Source organism: Phalaenopsis equestris, unplaced genomic scaffold, assembly GCF_001263595.1.
Source record: "Phalaenopsis equestris unplaced genomic scaffold, ASM126359v1 Scaffold000552, whole genome shotgun sequence".
NCBI classification, from domain to species: Eukaryota; Viridiplantae; Streptophyta; class Magnoliopsida; order Asparagales; family Orchidaceae; genus Phalaenopsis; species Phalaenopsis equestris.
This window is the reverse complement of record NW_018164992.1, coordinates 2,047,665-2,063,226: the sequence shown is the minus strand read 5'-3', so window position 1 is coordinate 2,063,226 and position 15,562 is coordinate 2,047,665. Positions and strand designations below refer to the sequence as shown.

Sequence of the window (15,562 nt, the reverse complement as noted above, 5' to 3'; positions counted from 1 at the left end):
ACAAGTCTCTATTGAAGCCGACAAAGCTCTTGGTGCATCCCTACCTGGGAAGACTCGGGCCTATGTATCATTGGTGGCATGGTTAGGGTTTGAGATTTGTGTGTGTTGTGGGGGAGAAATTATATATAGCGCCGTGTACTCAGATCAGTTGGTCGGACATCTGCTTGTCAGTTGTAAGTCCCCTCTGGTGTGGGGTTCAATTCCCCTCGAGTGTAGGGTGTGGTACTCGAATTCTTTGGCGCATGAGGGATGGCCGAGACTCATATAATAGCCTCCGACCATTTCTTTTTTTGAATATATATATATATAAATAATTGATGAGTAGTATTTCGAGCCGAACACGAATGAACAAATTTTTGTTCTTGTTCAGCTCGTTAACTTAGCGAACGAGCCGAACACGAGCTTTTTAATGAGCCGAACATGAGCTGTTCACAAACAATGAGTCGTTTTGACAGCCCTACTTGAGATTTGAATTGTGAGTCTTAGGTTTAGGTTTTGGGAGAGATTTCCCACCTCTTGAATTGTATGAATTAGGAGAGATCACCTACCTCTCGAATCGTATGTGCTTATCTTTTGTATTTGTTTGAATTGTTTGGATTATTGAAATAAAAATTAGTGTTTGTCCTAATTTTGGTAGAAAAGCGTGCCGATTTTTGCCTCGGATGATATCATATTTGCATGAATGTATTTTGATTAAAAGAAGTTTCAATTAGCTCATTTCAAAATGCACACATTTCATAGAATTTGCAATGTAATAAATTAATTAAAAAATAGGATTAACCCATAACATCTAAGTGGCTTACCTACACACTTCCTATCATTATACTATCTCTTTATTTTATTTTTATATTGTCTTTAGCTTCAGATTTGAATAGGTATATCTATTTGTTTTGTTTCTTTTGGGCATTCATACACACAACCCAATTCTTATATATTTACATATTTAGCACCTAAAATTTTGTTTTTTTACATTTATTCCATTCATATCTTTCATATCACATGAAAAGTACCAATATTTTAACTTTTAAATAGCAAAATACACCTTTATGTATATATATATATAAGTTTTGGTGTTAGATATGCAAATGCATAAAAATTAAATTGATTTGTGTGTAAATCTTTCTTTTCTTCATTGCTGATGGATCTTAGTTGGAAATATACTCCTATTATGCTTATGAATGAATAAGCTCTCATCAATCATCAATTTTCATTTTCTCATAAAGTTCATTTTCGACCTGCCAATATGAATATGCAAACATTTCAAACAAATGTTTATATTATTCAGCCTTTTGCTTTTATTATTTGTTAGGAAGTTCCTGCATGAAAAATATCCAAATTGATGCAATGGATGGAAGAATTGATTTTTTCTTTCAATTGTTTTTTTTAGCGCATTTACCTACATATCCATACATCCTTATTTATTTGCATATCTAACACCTAAAATTTCATATTTACATGCATAACACTCAAATCCTTAGTATCACATCAACTATATCACTTCTACTTTTTACGAGTGAAATACACATTTTCATATATAGGTTTATGACACCAAAGTGTTATAAGTGTAAATATAAAAATTGGGCATCTACATGCAGACCACTTAATTCTTATGTATTTACATATCTAACACTTAAACTTTACTTGACAATTATTTCCCCCTCTCCAAATCCTTTCATTTCACATAAAAAACAACTTTTAAAAAATGAAATACAACTTTTCATGATAGGTAAAGATTGCATGCTTGTGCAAACTGAACTTTAGGTGTTAGATATGTAAACACATAGGAATTAAGTGGCATGTATGTAAATCTTCCTAAAAAAATTAGGAGTTAGATATGTAAGTACATAAGAATTATGTGGTGTTTATGTAAATTTCTCATTTTTAGTGAGAAATATCTTAGAATAACATGCTTTGATATTCCCCTGCTCTCAAATTACTTTCCACTGAATCTGATTGTTGGCTCTTTTAAATTCTCTTTTAAAATCTAAAAAGTTGGAAGAAGTTCCAGAAGAGTTTCCTTTTGAAATTCAAGATGAGGAGGGCACCAATGTAATTACTCTCAGGAGAGAATTCCTGGGAGAAAACATTGAAATCGTCGTTTCTATGCCGACTGTCGAAGATACTGACGACAATGACGATGAAGGTGAAGATGAAAAGCGCGGCGAAGACGAGAAGATTGACCAACCAACCATTCCTCTCACAGTAAATATCAGCAAAGGTGAAGACTCAAATTTGGAATTCTGCTGCACTGCTTATGCAGATCAACTCGTCATCGACAGTTTGTGTATTCGCCGAAATAAAGATGAATCCGATGATTTACTCGCGTACGAAGGCCCTGATTTCGAGTAAGTGGTTACTAACTTTTTAGAGGTCATTTTGAATCACTTTTGTTTTATTTTTTATTTTTATTTTGTTACATATTTTGATTTGAGTTATAATATGTTTTATATGTTGAGTGCTTTTAAACAGAAGCCAATTTAATTTTTAGGGACATTTTCCTACATACCACCCAATTCTTATGTATTTACATATCTAATACCTAGACTTTGATTTTTACATTTATACCACCCAAATCTTTCATATCACATGAAAAATATTACTTTCCTTACTTAAAAAGTGTGGAATACAACTTTTGATGCATAGGTAAGGTGACATATATGTAAAAATTGAAGTTTGGGAGATACATAGGAATTGAATGGTATGCATGTAAATTTTTTTTAAACAAAAAATAAAAGGGGCATTTACATACATACTCCACAATTCTTATGTATTTACATGTCTAGCACTTATACTTCAATTTTTGCACTTCACATCCAAAATACCATCATTTTAACTTTTAAAAAGTGAAATATACATTTTCATGCATAGGAAAGGTGGCATTGAAGTGCAGGTGTTAGATATGTACATACAAAAGAATTGAGTTTTATATCTCTTTCAAAATAAAAATATAAAAAAAATTATATTAGCTAAACATACTTTAAAAAACAAATTTTTTTTTCTGTTCTCGCATTATCTTGATGACAAAGAACAGTGTTTTTATTTTTTATTTTTTATTTTTGGGCATTTACATATTAACCACAAAATTTTATGTATTTACATATTTTACACACAAACTTTAATATTTATACTAATCAATAACATAAAAATATGGAGTAAAGTGTCAAAATAGTCTCTTACTTTTTACATAGGATTGTTTTAGTCCCAGTGTTTATAGAAGTGTCAAAATAGTCCACAAACTATTTTAATTGGGGTTGAAATAGCCCTCATAAAGGACTATTAGATCAATTTTAAAATAGTTTGAGACTATTTTGACATTTCTATAAACTCTGGGAGTAAAACGACCCATGTAAATAATCGTCGACTATTTTGACAATTTATAAACATAAAAAAGATCACTTTTACTAACTTTTTTTTTTTAAAAAGCACCTTTTTATGCATAGGTTAATAACACCGTGGTATTATAACTGTATATTTCAAACTTTAGTGGTTAGATATGTAAATCCTTAAGAATTGTGTAGTACATGTGTAAATTTTCCATTTTTTTTATTAATTCTCTGTTTGTGTTGCAGTGATCTTGATGAAAACCTCCAGAAAGCATTCCACAAGTACCTTGAAACAAGAGGCGTTTCTACTGACACTACCAATTTCTTATACAAATACTTGATAAGTAAAGATGACAGAGAGTACTTAATGTGGCTGCAAAATTTGAAGTCTTTTCTTCAGAAACAGTGAGGGTTTAGAAGCAATTTTTTTGTCCTATTTATGAAATTAAACAATATTAGCAATTGCAATTTTTAGACATATATCTGATTATTTTAAAAATTTTTGTATTTTCTGAATTGTATTGTAGCATATATTTATGTATCTGCTACATGAGTGTTTTATGCTTAATGACATGCTGAACATTATTGATTTCATTTTTTTTTTTTGTGGTTATGGATTTATATAATTTGCTTTTATCTATTTTGATAAACTGATTAGCGGAAGCTAGGTAATATGCAAGTAAAAAATTAAAAATTTAGGCATTAGATATGTAAATATTATAAGAATTGAGTTGTATGTATGTAAAACTTCCCAAAAATTTTGACAATTTACATACATACGTTGTGAAGTGACTCTCTTCATGCATAAATATATTATAAATATATTACAGTAAGGTGTAATAAATTTAAATATCAAATTTTTGTGTATTAGATACATAAGTACATAAAAATTGTGTGGTAGATATGTAAAAAAAATAAAAAACATAATATCTAAATTCCCCCACCACTATACTTCCTATCCAAACCCCCAATTCTCGGAGAAATTTTTCCATACGAAGTGTGGACACAGCTCTGTTTGCGGACTCTGATAATATACCGTCACGTGTGCTACATCGAGTCGATATCATAAACACTGCACGGTGACCCGCTCCAATAGCAAGTTTCTTTTATATTTTCTTCGCATTCTTAAATTAATTAATATTAAATAATATAATATAGAAATGTGCAACGTCTGCTATTAAATAAAATTATACATCTCAAAGATATTAGAAAAAAAAAATTGTGTAACATACTACATAAAATGATTAAAATATTGATAACAAAATAATTACACAACTATTTCAAATCATATTCTTTTTTTATGTTTTTTAGTAACATATATTTAACACTTTTATATTAAAATATGAATCCCAAGCACAAATAAGCAAGGCTGTGAATATTAGTGATATTATTAATTTGTGCCACCACTCTAGCATGAGCTCAATCTGAACCTTCAAAGAAGCTTAATACAAACAACATTAAGATAAAAATCAAATGAAGTAAATTTTGGCTTCCGTCCTTAAAAATAGTCACAAATCCAGTGTCCCAAACAAATTATGGAGCTGGGAACATAAGAGGATTATAAAGATTAAAGCAGCAGAAATAAATAAAATCCCAAAAAGTCACCGGCAAAGCTCCTATCAGGAACAACATAATTTTACTGCAGAAACCATACAACAAATTAGATATCCATGGGCGCTGCCTCCCGTTCTTGAGCTGCACTTGGCTCTTCAGGAGCAGATTCTGCAGCAGCAGCAGCCGCCCCCGGAGCATCTTCCACAATGTCGACGGACTCTATCACTTCCTCGATCGTCTGCTGATCAATGATATGAAATGGCTCCCCAACCCCAACAATAGCAACCGTGCAGATGGCGCTTGTTAGCTTTTCACCTTGCAAGGTTTCCTTGATGGCAAAGAGCCCATCTTTGATCAATTCTTCGCGGGAGTACTTGTTGAACTTCTCAAATCTACGTTCCAGGTACGTCTTCGCAGCTTGGGAACGGGATCCAATCGCGAAAGCTTGGTACTCGAAATAGTTTCCACTAGGGCAGTTGTAATAGAGATGAGCTCCAGTTTCATCCAAGCCAGCAACAAGGAGACCTACACCGTAAGGCCTTTTCCATGAACGCTGTGTGCAAACCTACACAAATAGATGCATGCATATCATCCATTACAAAACCTCCTTAGCACCATTCTGAATCTGAATCATGTGTTCCAGACAAACACAGTGATAAATAAAGAGCATGAAGACTAGTTTGCCATCTGCAAACATGCACTACCTCTTTCTCTCTCATCGCATTTTAACCTTTAGCACAATTTATTCCTACTTTCTCTCCAAGCACTCATAGCCAGTGGCTTACCAAGTGGTAAAATTAATATAGTTTCTTTTTGCAGTTCATGTACACGTGACATTCTAAAAAATTATGGCGGAAGAACATAACATAAATATGGATGAAACAAAAGGATTCAACAATTGAATATAAGCCTTTATCCCACTATGTGGGGACCGGTACATGAATCCCTTTCCTCCATTGTGTCCTGCTGAGTGTCATATTTTCATATAATTCTAATAAATTAATATCACTTTTCTATAAAACAAGTACAAGTATTTTAGGTCTTCCTCTGCCTTCAAATCTATAATATCTACTCTCCTAACAGGATCATCAGATGGTTATCGTTTAATGTGACCAACCCATCTAAGATTACTATCTCTAATATTACCTGCCACTAGAGCAACTCCAACACTTTCATGGATATATTAATTTCACATTTTGTCTCTTAGTGTAAAACCACTCATACACCAGAGCATTCTCATCTCAGCAACACTTAAGAGTTGAAAATAAAGTTAGTTATTAGTACATGTATTATTGGTGAAAGCACCATAAATATTGTCAATACTAATGCTCCCAAGATGGATTATTAGTAGAGATAACTAGTTTTGGAAAGAAATAGAGACCACCACACTCGAAAAAAGAGTCAATAACAGTGAAAGGCGATTTAAAATGAGTTCCATTGAGATGCATTGCGCCTAGAACTAGGGAAGCAAATAAACAATAAAAATTAAGTGAGATATGATACAAACTGATTTCAAGTTCATACATAATCATAAAATAAAAACACATTTGAGGAAACAAGATCATATAGTTGAACCACAACATTGATTAATAACTGAATAAGGATATTTCAGAATTATAAGTATGGCAATTAAAAAAAAAAGTATTCCTAAAATAAAATGTTCGAAGTCAAATCGATTTTCAAGGTTATTACAAGGGAAAAGTTGAAACATTAAAGTACAATAAAGCTTAATGCAGGAAGAGAAAACAGCGTAAAAAAAAAAGAGAAAATAGTTTTAAGTAAAAAAAAATGCAGATAAATAAGATGGTGGAAGTTGAAAAGACAAGTTAATCTTCCTAAATTATCAATAGACAAATTGAAAGTTCAGTGTTCAAAACAACCTTATCAAGCACATTACACAAACAATTCTAGGAGAGTCTAAAGAAACAATAGTATCCAAATAAATAAACATGATAGTAGAATATATAAAAGAAACTTGAAATTGGATAATAAAAATATAAATATTATTGAGATTGTCAACAAATATAAGCTAAACTACTAAATTCAAAAAGATTTTAGAACAAAGACAAAGTCATAGCCCTTGATAGTGATATATATATATATACATATATATATAATCATAAAAAATAGCCAATACAACAGCAACAACAACAACAACAAAGCCTTAATCCCACTACGTGGGGTCGGCTACATGAATCCTTTTTCTCCATTGCGTCCTATTTAGTGCCATATTTTCATTTAGTTCTAGTAAATTAAGATCATTTTTAATACAATAAGCCCAAGTCTTCCTAGGTCTACCTCTGCCTTTCTTAGCACAAGTCGAATTTAAAACATCTACTCTCCTAATCGGATCATCTAATGGTCGACGTTTAATATGACCAAACCATCTAAGACGACTTTCTCTAATTTTGTCTGTCACAGGAGCTACACCAACCCTATCACAAATATATTCATTCCGCATTTTGTCTCTAAGTGTAAAGCCACTCATCCACCTAATCATTCTCATCTCGGCAACACTTAACTTATTATTATGCTTCTCTTTTAAAGGCCAACATTCAGCGCCATAGAGCATTGCAGGTCTCACCACCATCTTATAAAATTTTCCTTTCAGTCTTAGCGGTACTTTTCTATCACACAAAAGGCCCGAAGCATTCCTCCACTTCAACCTACCAACTTGAATTCTACTATTAACATCCCCATCTATATCACCATCGCTTTGGACAACGGACCCAAGATATCTAAATTGTTCACACCTTTTAATAATTTGATCACCCAAAGTCACACTTCTGTCACTAGAGTTATTACTACTAAAATTACATTCCATGTATTCAGTTTTAGTTCTACTTAAACGAAGGCCTTTAGACTCCAATGTAGACCTCCATAATTCAAGTTTTTCCTGGGCTTTTTCTCTCGTTTTATCCACGAGAAGAATATCATCAGCAAAAAGCATACACCAAGGTACATCCTCTTGTAGATGTCCAGTAAGACCATCCATAACTAAAGCAAAAAGATATGGGCTTAAAGTCGATCCCTGATGTAAACCAACAGAAATAGGAAAATATTTTGTCAATCCTCCTTCAGTTTGAACACAAGTAACAACTCTAGTATACATAAAAAATAGCCAATATCAAAGAAAATGTTATAACTTCCATTAGAACAAATGTATTAAAAGTAGAGACAAGATATAAACTAAAAAAGAAGAAACAAAGCAAATATTGAAATTTTATTTTAAAATTTTTTAAATAAGAGCTATGATAAAAAAAAGAAATATTTTAGAAGAGCATCATAGCTTAATAAATAAAATAATGAATATTTTTTTGAATTAATTTAAAAAGTGAAGTTGAATTAAATATTTAACTATGCAAAAAGGAGAATCTAAGATATGGAGAGCAAAGAGAAATGCATGTAAGGGTACAAATAAAAGATGCCTTAAATGAAAACCTCAAATAAAATAAAATGACAAAAAATTAATATACATTTTAGAAGAAACCTTTTAAGAAAAGAAAATGTTTAGAATAATAGTAATTATGGAGAAATTAAATTTATGAGCCATATGATGAGTGTTGATGTGGGGCCATGTAGCATAGCTTAGAAAAATCACATCTGTATCAAAGAATCAGTTTACTTTTACACCTATGCTAAGAAGCTCTATCATCAAGGCAATTTCATATCTATAGTTCATATAAAAGCACAATTGGAAAGAACCTTCAAATGATATTTATAACACTTAAAGACACACAATTGAGTTCCATGTTAACAAGGGTTTCTGATTATGATTACGAAGAAAATACGACCTCCAAGTATATTTAAATTATTACAGATGTATGAAACAAATGAAAAGCCAAAAAATTAGATACCATGTGTTTAAAACATCAAAATCATCCTTAACTTCATATCTTTTTTGCTTTGCATGTAAATTGAGTAAAGAAAAGGAAAAAAATCATGGGAAGAGAAAAAACAAAAAACACAGGAAAAATAAAAGGATATATTTTCTTGTCTTTTCAACTAGAAGTTTTGAAAGGGAAAAGAATATTATTCATCTTATCCTTGATTAAGAGCTTACAGATAAGGTTCCAAGAGAAGTCATTTGGAGAGTTCTAGAGAAAAAATGTGTTGACATGACTTATACTCATTAAAGATATTTATACTAGAGTTGTTACTTATGTTTGAATAGAAGAAGGCTTAACCAAGTTATTTTTCTATTTCTATTGGATTACATCAGGGGTCAACTTTAAGCACTTTAAGCCCATATCTTTTTGCTTTAGTTATCGATGGTCTTTCTGGACATTTACAGGAGGATGTACCTTGGTGTATGCTTTTTGCTGATGATATCCTTCTAGTGGAGAATACGAGAGAAAAAGCCCAGGAAAAACTTGAATTATGGAGGTCAACATTGGAGTCTAAAGACCTTCATTTGAGTAAAACTATAACTGAATACATGGAATGTGGTTCTAGTAATAGTAGCTTTAGTGACAAAAATGTAACTTTGAGTGATCAAATTATTAAAAGGTGTGAATGATTTAGATATCTCGGGTTTATTGTTCAAAGCCATAGTGATATAGATGGGATGTTAATAGTAGAATTTAACTTGGTTGGTTGAAGTAAAGGAATACTTCGGGCCTATTGTGTGGTAGAAAGTACTGCTCAAACTGAAAGGAAAATTTTATAAGATGGTGGTGAGACCTGCGATGCTCTACGGTGTTGAATTTTGGCCTTTAAAAGAGAAGCATAATACTAAGTTAAGTGTTTCCGAGATGAGAATGATGAGGTGGATAAGTGGCTTTACACTTAGAGACAAAATGCGAAATGAATATATCAGTGATAGAGTTGGTGTAGCTCCAGTGACAGACAAAATTAGAAAGAGTCGCCTTAGATGGTTTGGTCACATTAAACGTCAACCATTCGATGATCCGATTAGGAGAGTAGATGTTTTAGATTCGACTTATGTTAAGAAATACAGAAGTAGACCTAAGAAGAGTTGAGCTTATTGCATAAAAAAAGATCTTAATTTATTACAATTAAATGAACATAGGACGCAATGGAAAAAAAAGATTCATGTAGCCGACCCCACTTAGTGGGATTAAGGCTTTGTTGTTGTTGTTGTATCATTGATTAAGAGTTTGAAAAAAAGAAGAGAAAAATTAAGATATTTAGACCCTGATAAAAAGAGCTAAATTAGGATTAAGGGGAAATCAATATTATTTTTTTATTATAATATGGGTACTTTAAATATTATCAAATACTAGTTAGGAAAAACAACTAAATCTCTATAGTATGCTTATTTTGGGAGAAACAAAATCTTTCAAATTGCGAAAAATTTCACTTTTTTCTTACTTTTCTACTCAATTTAAATTCCCAATCAAATTCAAGTTGTTTCTTTCAAATTCCCTTCTTCTCTCTCTAAATCCTAACTCCCAATTAAAAGATTATAAGTAATGTAATTGTATACGACAAAATTAAAGGTAAAAGAACTTAAGGTAAGCATTTTATAAATGATATATGTATGATAGATAACTTATAAAATTCAATAATAATAATAATAATAATAATTATTATTATTATTATTATTATTATTATTACATAATGTGAAACATAGGTTTCATAAATTTAAGCATCTTTGTTCTCTTATATGAATGAGAGTGAGGATCTAAGCAAACCAGTACACTCTATGAACATCTCCATACACATTATATAAAGCTCATTTATGTTCATTTGTTTAGAAAATCAAATAAAAGCTTGAATATTAGCTCAATTATTCATTTAAATTCATGAACACAATTCTTTATTGTTTAAAAAGTAGATTGCTAAGAGCTAGATAAAAAGCACATAATATGATGATCTATTATCTTCAATATTTTATATATGTTATTACATCAATTTTTCTATATTTAATACTATATTTAATACACTTATAGCTTTTTTATATGATTACTGTAAAAATACGACTAAAATATTGAACATATAACTTGATGAATAGATTAAAATCTACTTTTATTTCAATTAATATTTGTATTAAATATCAAACAAATACTAAATAAATTAAATTTTTATTTATATTTTTTAATCGATTGATCAAGAATATATGGAATAAAAAATTAATAAGATTAAAAATCTGGTTTTGTTGTTTATAAAACATTAGAAAAAATATTCAGAGTGAATTATTAACAAATTCAATAAAAGATTATTTATGCATCTATCACTAGTAATATGACTTTTTAAAACATTACATTCTGCATAAAACTATTAAGACTCGATTAAAGCTTGATTACTACTTGAACACCATAAAAAATTAAAATATAAATTTGAACAAGATTTTGAAATTTAGGCATGCTCAGGCTCAACTCGAGGTGGATAGAGAATAAATGAAGGAGCTTGAACACTATAGCGTCAGCTCGACTTGGAATCATTTACAGCACAAAGTATAAGGAAAAGTTTGTGATTTCTAGAGTTAAAATTAGATGCTTAAAATTAATAAGTGCTTTAAGAATATTATATGATGAGAGAATAGCATAACAAATAGAGTATTATTTGTTACGTTCTTTAATTACAATGTTTGCCAAAGACATGCATCATAATTTTGATTTGTCCAAGAAATGCGTCTAGCAGTGTTATTTTCTCCAAGTACTCCTTTTATTGCTTAATGATCACGGGCAATGCACCATGAGAATAACTTGCAATTTTATGAGGGTAATTAATGTGAGAAGATTAATGTTATATGGTTTCTAATGCGACCTAATATAATATGCAGATAGTCAGCTCTTAAATATAACATAGGCTCATCACCTTCAACGTAAACAACAACAAAGATGTTCTTTTTATTCCAAAAGAAAATTTTTAGTCATCAAAACAAGAAATTCCACATGAAATTAGTGAACAAACATATAATTTTAGCAACCATCAAGTTCACGCTATAAAAAGAAAATCAAATACATAAGTCACTTCACAAAATTCTAATTATCTGCATAAAACCAATGAACAAAAATGAAGGATAGAAATGACTAGAAGTAAGAATCAGGCCTTGCACCAGTACAAAGAAACTTGCCCAACAAATCCAACAACTACATAAACAAAATATAGGAATGTTGAAAGTTTATATTAATGTTCATTTTTTTTAATGAATATTGCATGCTCGTGATCCTATTTACAGCCTATAAAGGACCTAATAATACAACATCAAATAATATAGTACCTAAGATAATATGAATTGGCATGAACAACGGATGTGACAATGTAGGTTTAAGAGCAACAGCAAATAGCAAGAAATAGTAGCAGAAAGCAGAGAAAATTGATAGCAGTGTAAAATTGAGGCAGGAGATGGATGTGTGTACAAAGAAGTAAAACATAAGCAAAGAAGCTTGAAGCAATCACAATAGTGAAGTAGGTACAATCAGAAAATAGAGTAGTTACAAGTGCTAGACAAACCACCGATGGGTAGTTATGAAGTAAAAATTAGCAATTGTCATCATAACCATAATTCTGAACTTCAGTATCATGCCTTCATATTTAATGGGGTTAGTTGAATCCTTGCAGCAACGAACTAAATCTAGTACACTATACAAATACAAAAGGTCACATAATATTCATATAAAAGCGACATCATAGTTATATTTATATACTTTAAATGAAAAGAAAAAAAAACTAAGAATAAATACACATACATGAAAGGCATTCCAAATAAACACAGACTTTCAAATTTGCATTAGTCGCAATGACTTTTTTTCATGGCAAACACATGGCATTACCAAACAAGAGCTTAGTAATTTCACAATGAAGTAAAAATACTAGCATCAGTTGGTAAATTTATAAACTATTGCAACACAAAAAAGTCACTAATCGCCAAAATGTGATAGAAAATTAAAATTTAAGAAGGTTGTGGAGAAAAACTAGAAAAGATAATAACAAATAATTGTAAAATAGGGTAATAGGGTTGATGAATATAGCACCGAAGAAGATTAGTTAATAATTAAACATTATGACATGTGCACGTTTAAAAAATGGCGGAAGATGCACCAATAAAAAGATTCTTTTAAGTTTGGGCAAGTATAATGAGTGATGAAAGATAAATCAAGAAGGATAGATAAAACTAATGTAAGAACAAAAAACAAGGAGCATACCAAAACTAATACGTCCAAAATTTGTTAAGTAAACATGCACAAAATAGAGCTAACACTGCATTTCACACCCAACTAAAATCAGCAAAGGGAAATTGTGTAAAACCAGCCTAACAAATTTGTACTGATGCTAATCCCAATGAGCATGAGCCAATGCAACATTACATTCAAGTTAAAGAAGCTCAAGATTCTTTTAAAATCTTTAAATTCACTCAGCTTATTCCTCAAATGCCTACCACCAAGCTTTACATCCATATTTCCAGCATCCCAAACTTCCATCAGATCAAAATTCTTAGCTCACTCTCATTTTCTAGCATACTGTACTTTCTTTCATTTTCTTGAATTGATTTATTAACATTTTCTTCAAAAGACGATTAAAGTATATGACACTAGTTATTGGGTCACTTCATATGCTCGGTAGGTTTTGTTTAGAACAAAGAGTACAATATTAAGGAATTTCTTCCCAGTGCACCGGCACAAGTGACTCAAAAGTTTCTAACAAATTCTTGTTGAAAACTACTCCCAAACAAACACATAAAAATTAATAAATGCTGATAACAATTTCCCATCCCAACATTTTTTTACGCAAAATAAACAAGATGATGTCACTCCGAAAAGACTATTAGTACCCTAACAAGCTGATAGAAACTGACCCAGATTTCCATATAGAAATTAAGGTAAATAATATTTTATTGCAAGAACATCAATCACTAAAAACAAATACAAAGATAATCAGCTATAATTCGAGAGTTGGGGGATCTCTTCCAATTCCTGAAATTCGAGAGATAAAAAATCTTTCCCAAACCCTAACTCTAAGACTCAATCTCATGTATCACCCTAACCATAAACCTATGAGGGTCTATTTATCTAAACAATAATAAATAAATAAAGATTAAATTTCCCTCGGGCACACAAAAGACTAAATTTCCCTTTGGCGAGACACCCGTGTAATAATGCTACCCTCTCAAAAAGACATTTTGTCTTCAAGATTGAGAAAAAGGAGGCTGTTATTGGGTCAAGTTGGGTGGCTTCCACGTGGCGCCATCATCTGACCATCATTTCTACTTAATCATGAATTCAAAGTGACCCACATGAGTTCTAAATGTAGTTTTATGCACACCCTTCGGTCGCATCTAAATATGTTGATATCCTGACTTAAAGTTAATTTTGAAAATACTACGGTCCCAACCAACTCGTTTAGATCATAAAGATATGAAATTCGCCAAGTAATGTTTATTTATTTAGTGCCTGATAAATCACAATGAAGCAACAACGCACATCCTTCCAAGAACTACATGTTCCCCATCAGAAGACCTGTAATAATTCCCTCAACAAATTCATCTTAGCCTACAAGTACTCTAGTGGAACGGTCTAACTATAATGGTAAGGCATGGGCACTACTGAAAAGGCAGGAGCATCTACTCACCCTCTCAAAAGTGTGGTAGGCACCAAGTCCACCCCATATCCATCGATACAATTCAAGACAAAAGCTTCACCAACAACCTCTATAGCATGATTCCTATCAATATATGCGCCCCACTAGCATCGTCCCAACTACATCAACAAAAAATGTCAAGAAATATGTAGTCTCTACTCAAAAAATTATTGAGATGGATATTTACAAGACGCCACTGGAAAACCTTTATTTAGGTACGAAATTTGATGACCATTCATGTGAGGACTAGAACCTCCAATCCCAATTTAGCCCTAAGAAACCATTTTGGTTCATTTTTCTATAATCAAGGGACCAACTTGGCAAAATTTGATACTTAGACTAAACATGCCAGATATAATTAGTGGGGGGATTATTTTGGGATTTAACCCAAAATAACACTAAAAGAACTAAAATACTAGTTTATCAAACAAGCAAGCAATCATATTCAACCTTACACTTTTACTAAATTCAAGCCCAAATTCTCAAATTAAAAATTAGATAAATTGCATGTAAGGTGGTGTATGAATTACAACTTCCTCCATAAACTAGAAATGGCCTCAAATGACGTCTTGTGATATACATCACCATTATGATGCCAAAGTGTAAGAACATATAGAACATTTGATCTAGCAAGAGGATACTTGCACACTAGTCAAGCAATTCAACTCAAAAGCAAGCCTCAATTCTATTCTGCTGATAATAAGATTAACTTCCTGCTTAAAGCTTTCCTTAAAACATCAATAAATACTTCTCAAACAAATATCAATTACGCAATAACTACCCCAACCTATCAAGGAACTCGGGCATTTTTAAAAGTTATTTCCTTTAAGTTCTAAAGTATTTCACTTGGTTTCCAACAATGTTTTGATAACAGATACTATACTTCATCTTAGCTCAAATAGTAAGGATAAAATCAAGCATCATTTTGAACAACAACAACAACAACAACAACAAAGCCTTAATCCCACTATGTGGGGTCGGGTACATGAATCATTTTTCTCCATTGCGTCCTATTTAGTGTCATATATTCATTTAGTTCTAGTAAATTAAGATCATTTTTTATACAATAAGCCCAAGTTTTCCTAGGTCTACCTCTGCCTTTCTTAACACAAGTCGAATCTAAAACATCTACTGTCTCC

The 15,562-nt window shown here is 31.3% G+C and overlaps 2 protein-coding genes across 2 annotated transcripts in view; one reads left to right on the top strand and one right to left on the bottom strand.

Moving 5' to 3' along the window:
* LOC110029276 (uncharacterized protein At2g39795, mitochondrial-like) overlaps positions 1-3,917 on the top strand; it is a 14,446-nt gene extending 10,529 nt beyond the window's left edge. Inside the window, exons 2-3 of the mRNA XM_020731498.1 lie at positions 1,993-2,345; positions 3,570-3,917. Coding sequence (XP_020587157.1) covers positions 1,993-2,345; positions 3,570-3,732 — 516 coding nt within the window. The 3' untranslated portion in view covers positions 3,733-3,917. The remainder of the gene's footprint in view (positions 1-1,992; positions 2,346-3,569) is intronic.
* An 863-nt stretch (positions 3,918-4,780) lies between these two features.
* LOC110029166 (proteasome subunit alpha type-1-A-like) overlaps positions 4,781-15,562 on the bottom strand; it is a 27,441-nt gene continuing 16,659 nt past the window's right edge. Inside the window, exon 2 of the mRNA XM_020731332.1 lies at positions 4,781-5,442. Coding sequence (XP_020586991.1) covers positions 4,984-5,442 — 459 coding nt within the window. The 3' untranslated portion in view covers positions 4,781-4,983. The remainder of the gene's footprint in view (positions 5,443-15,562) is intronic.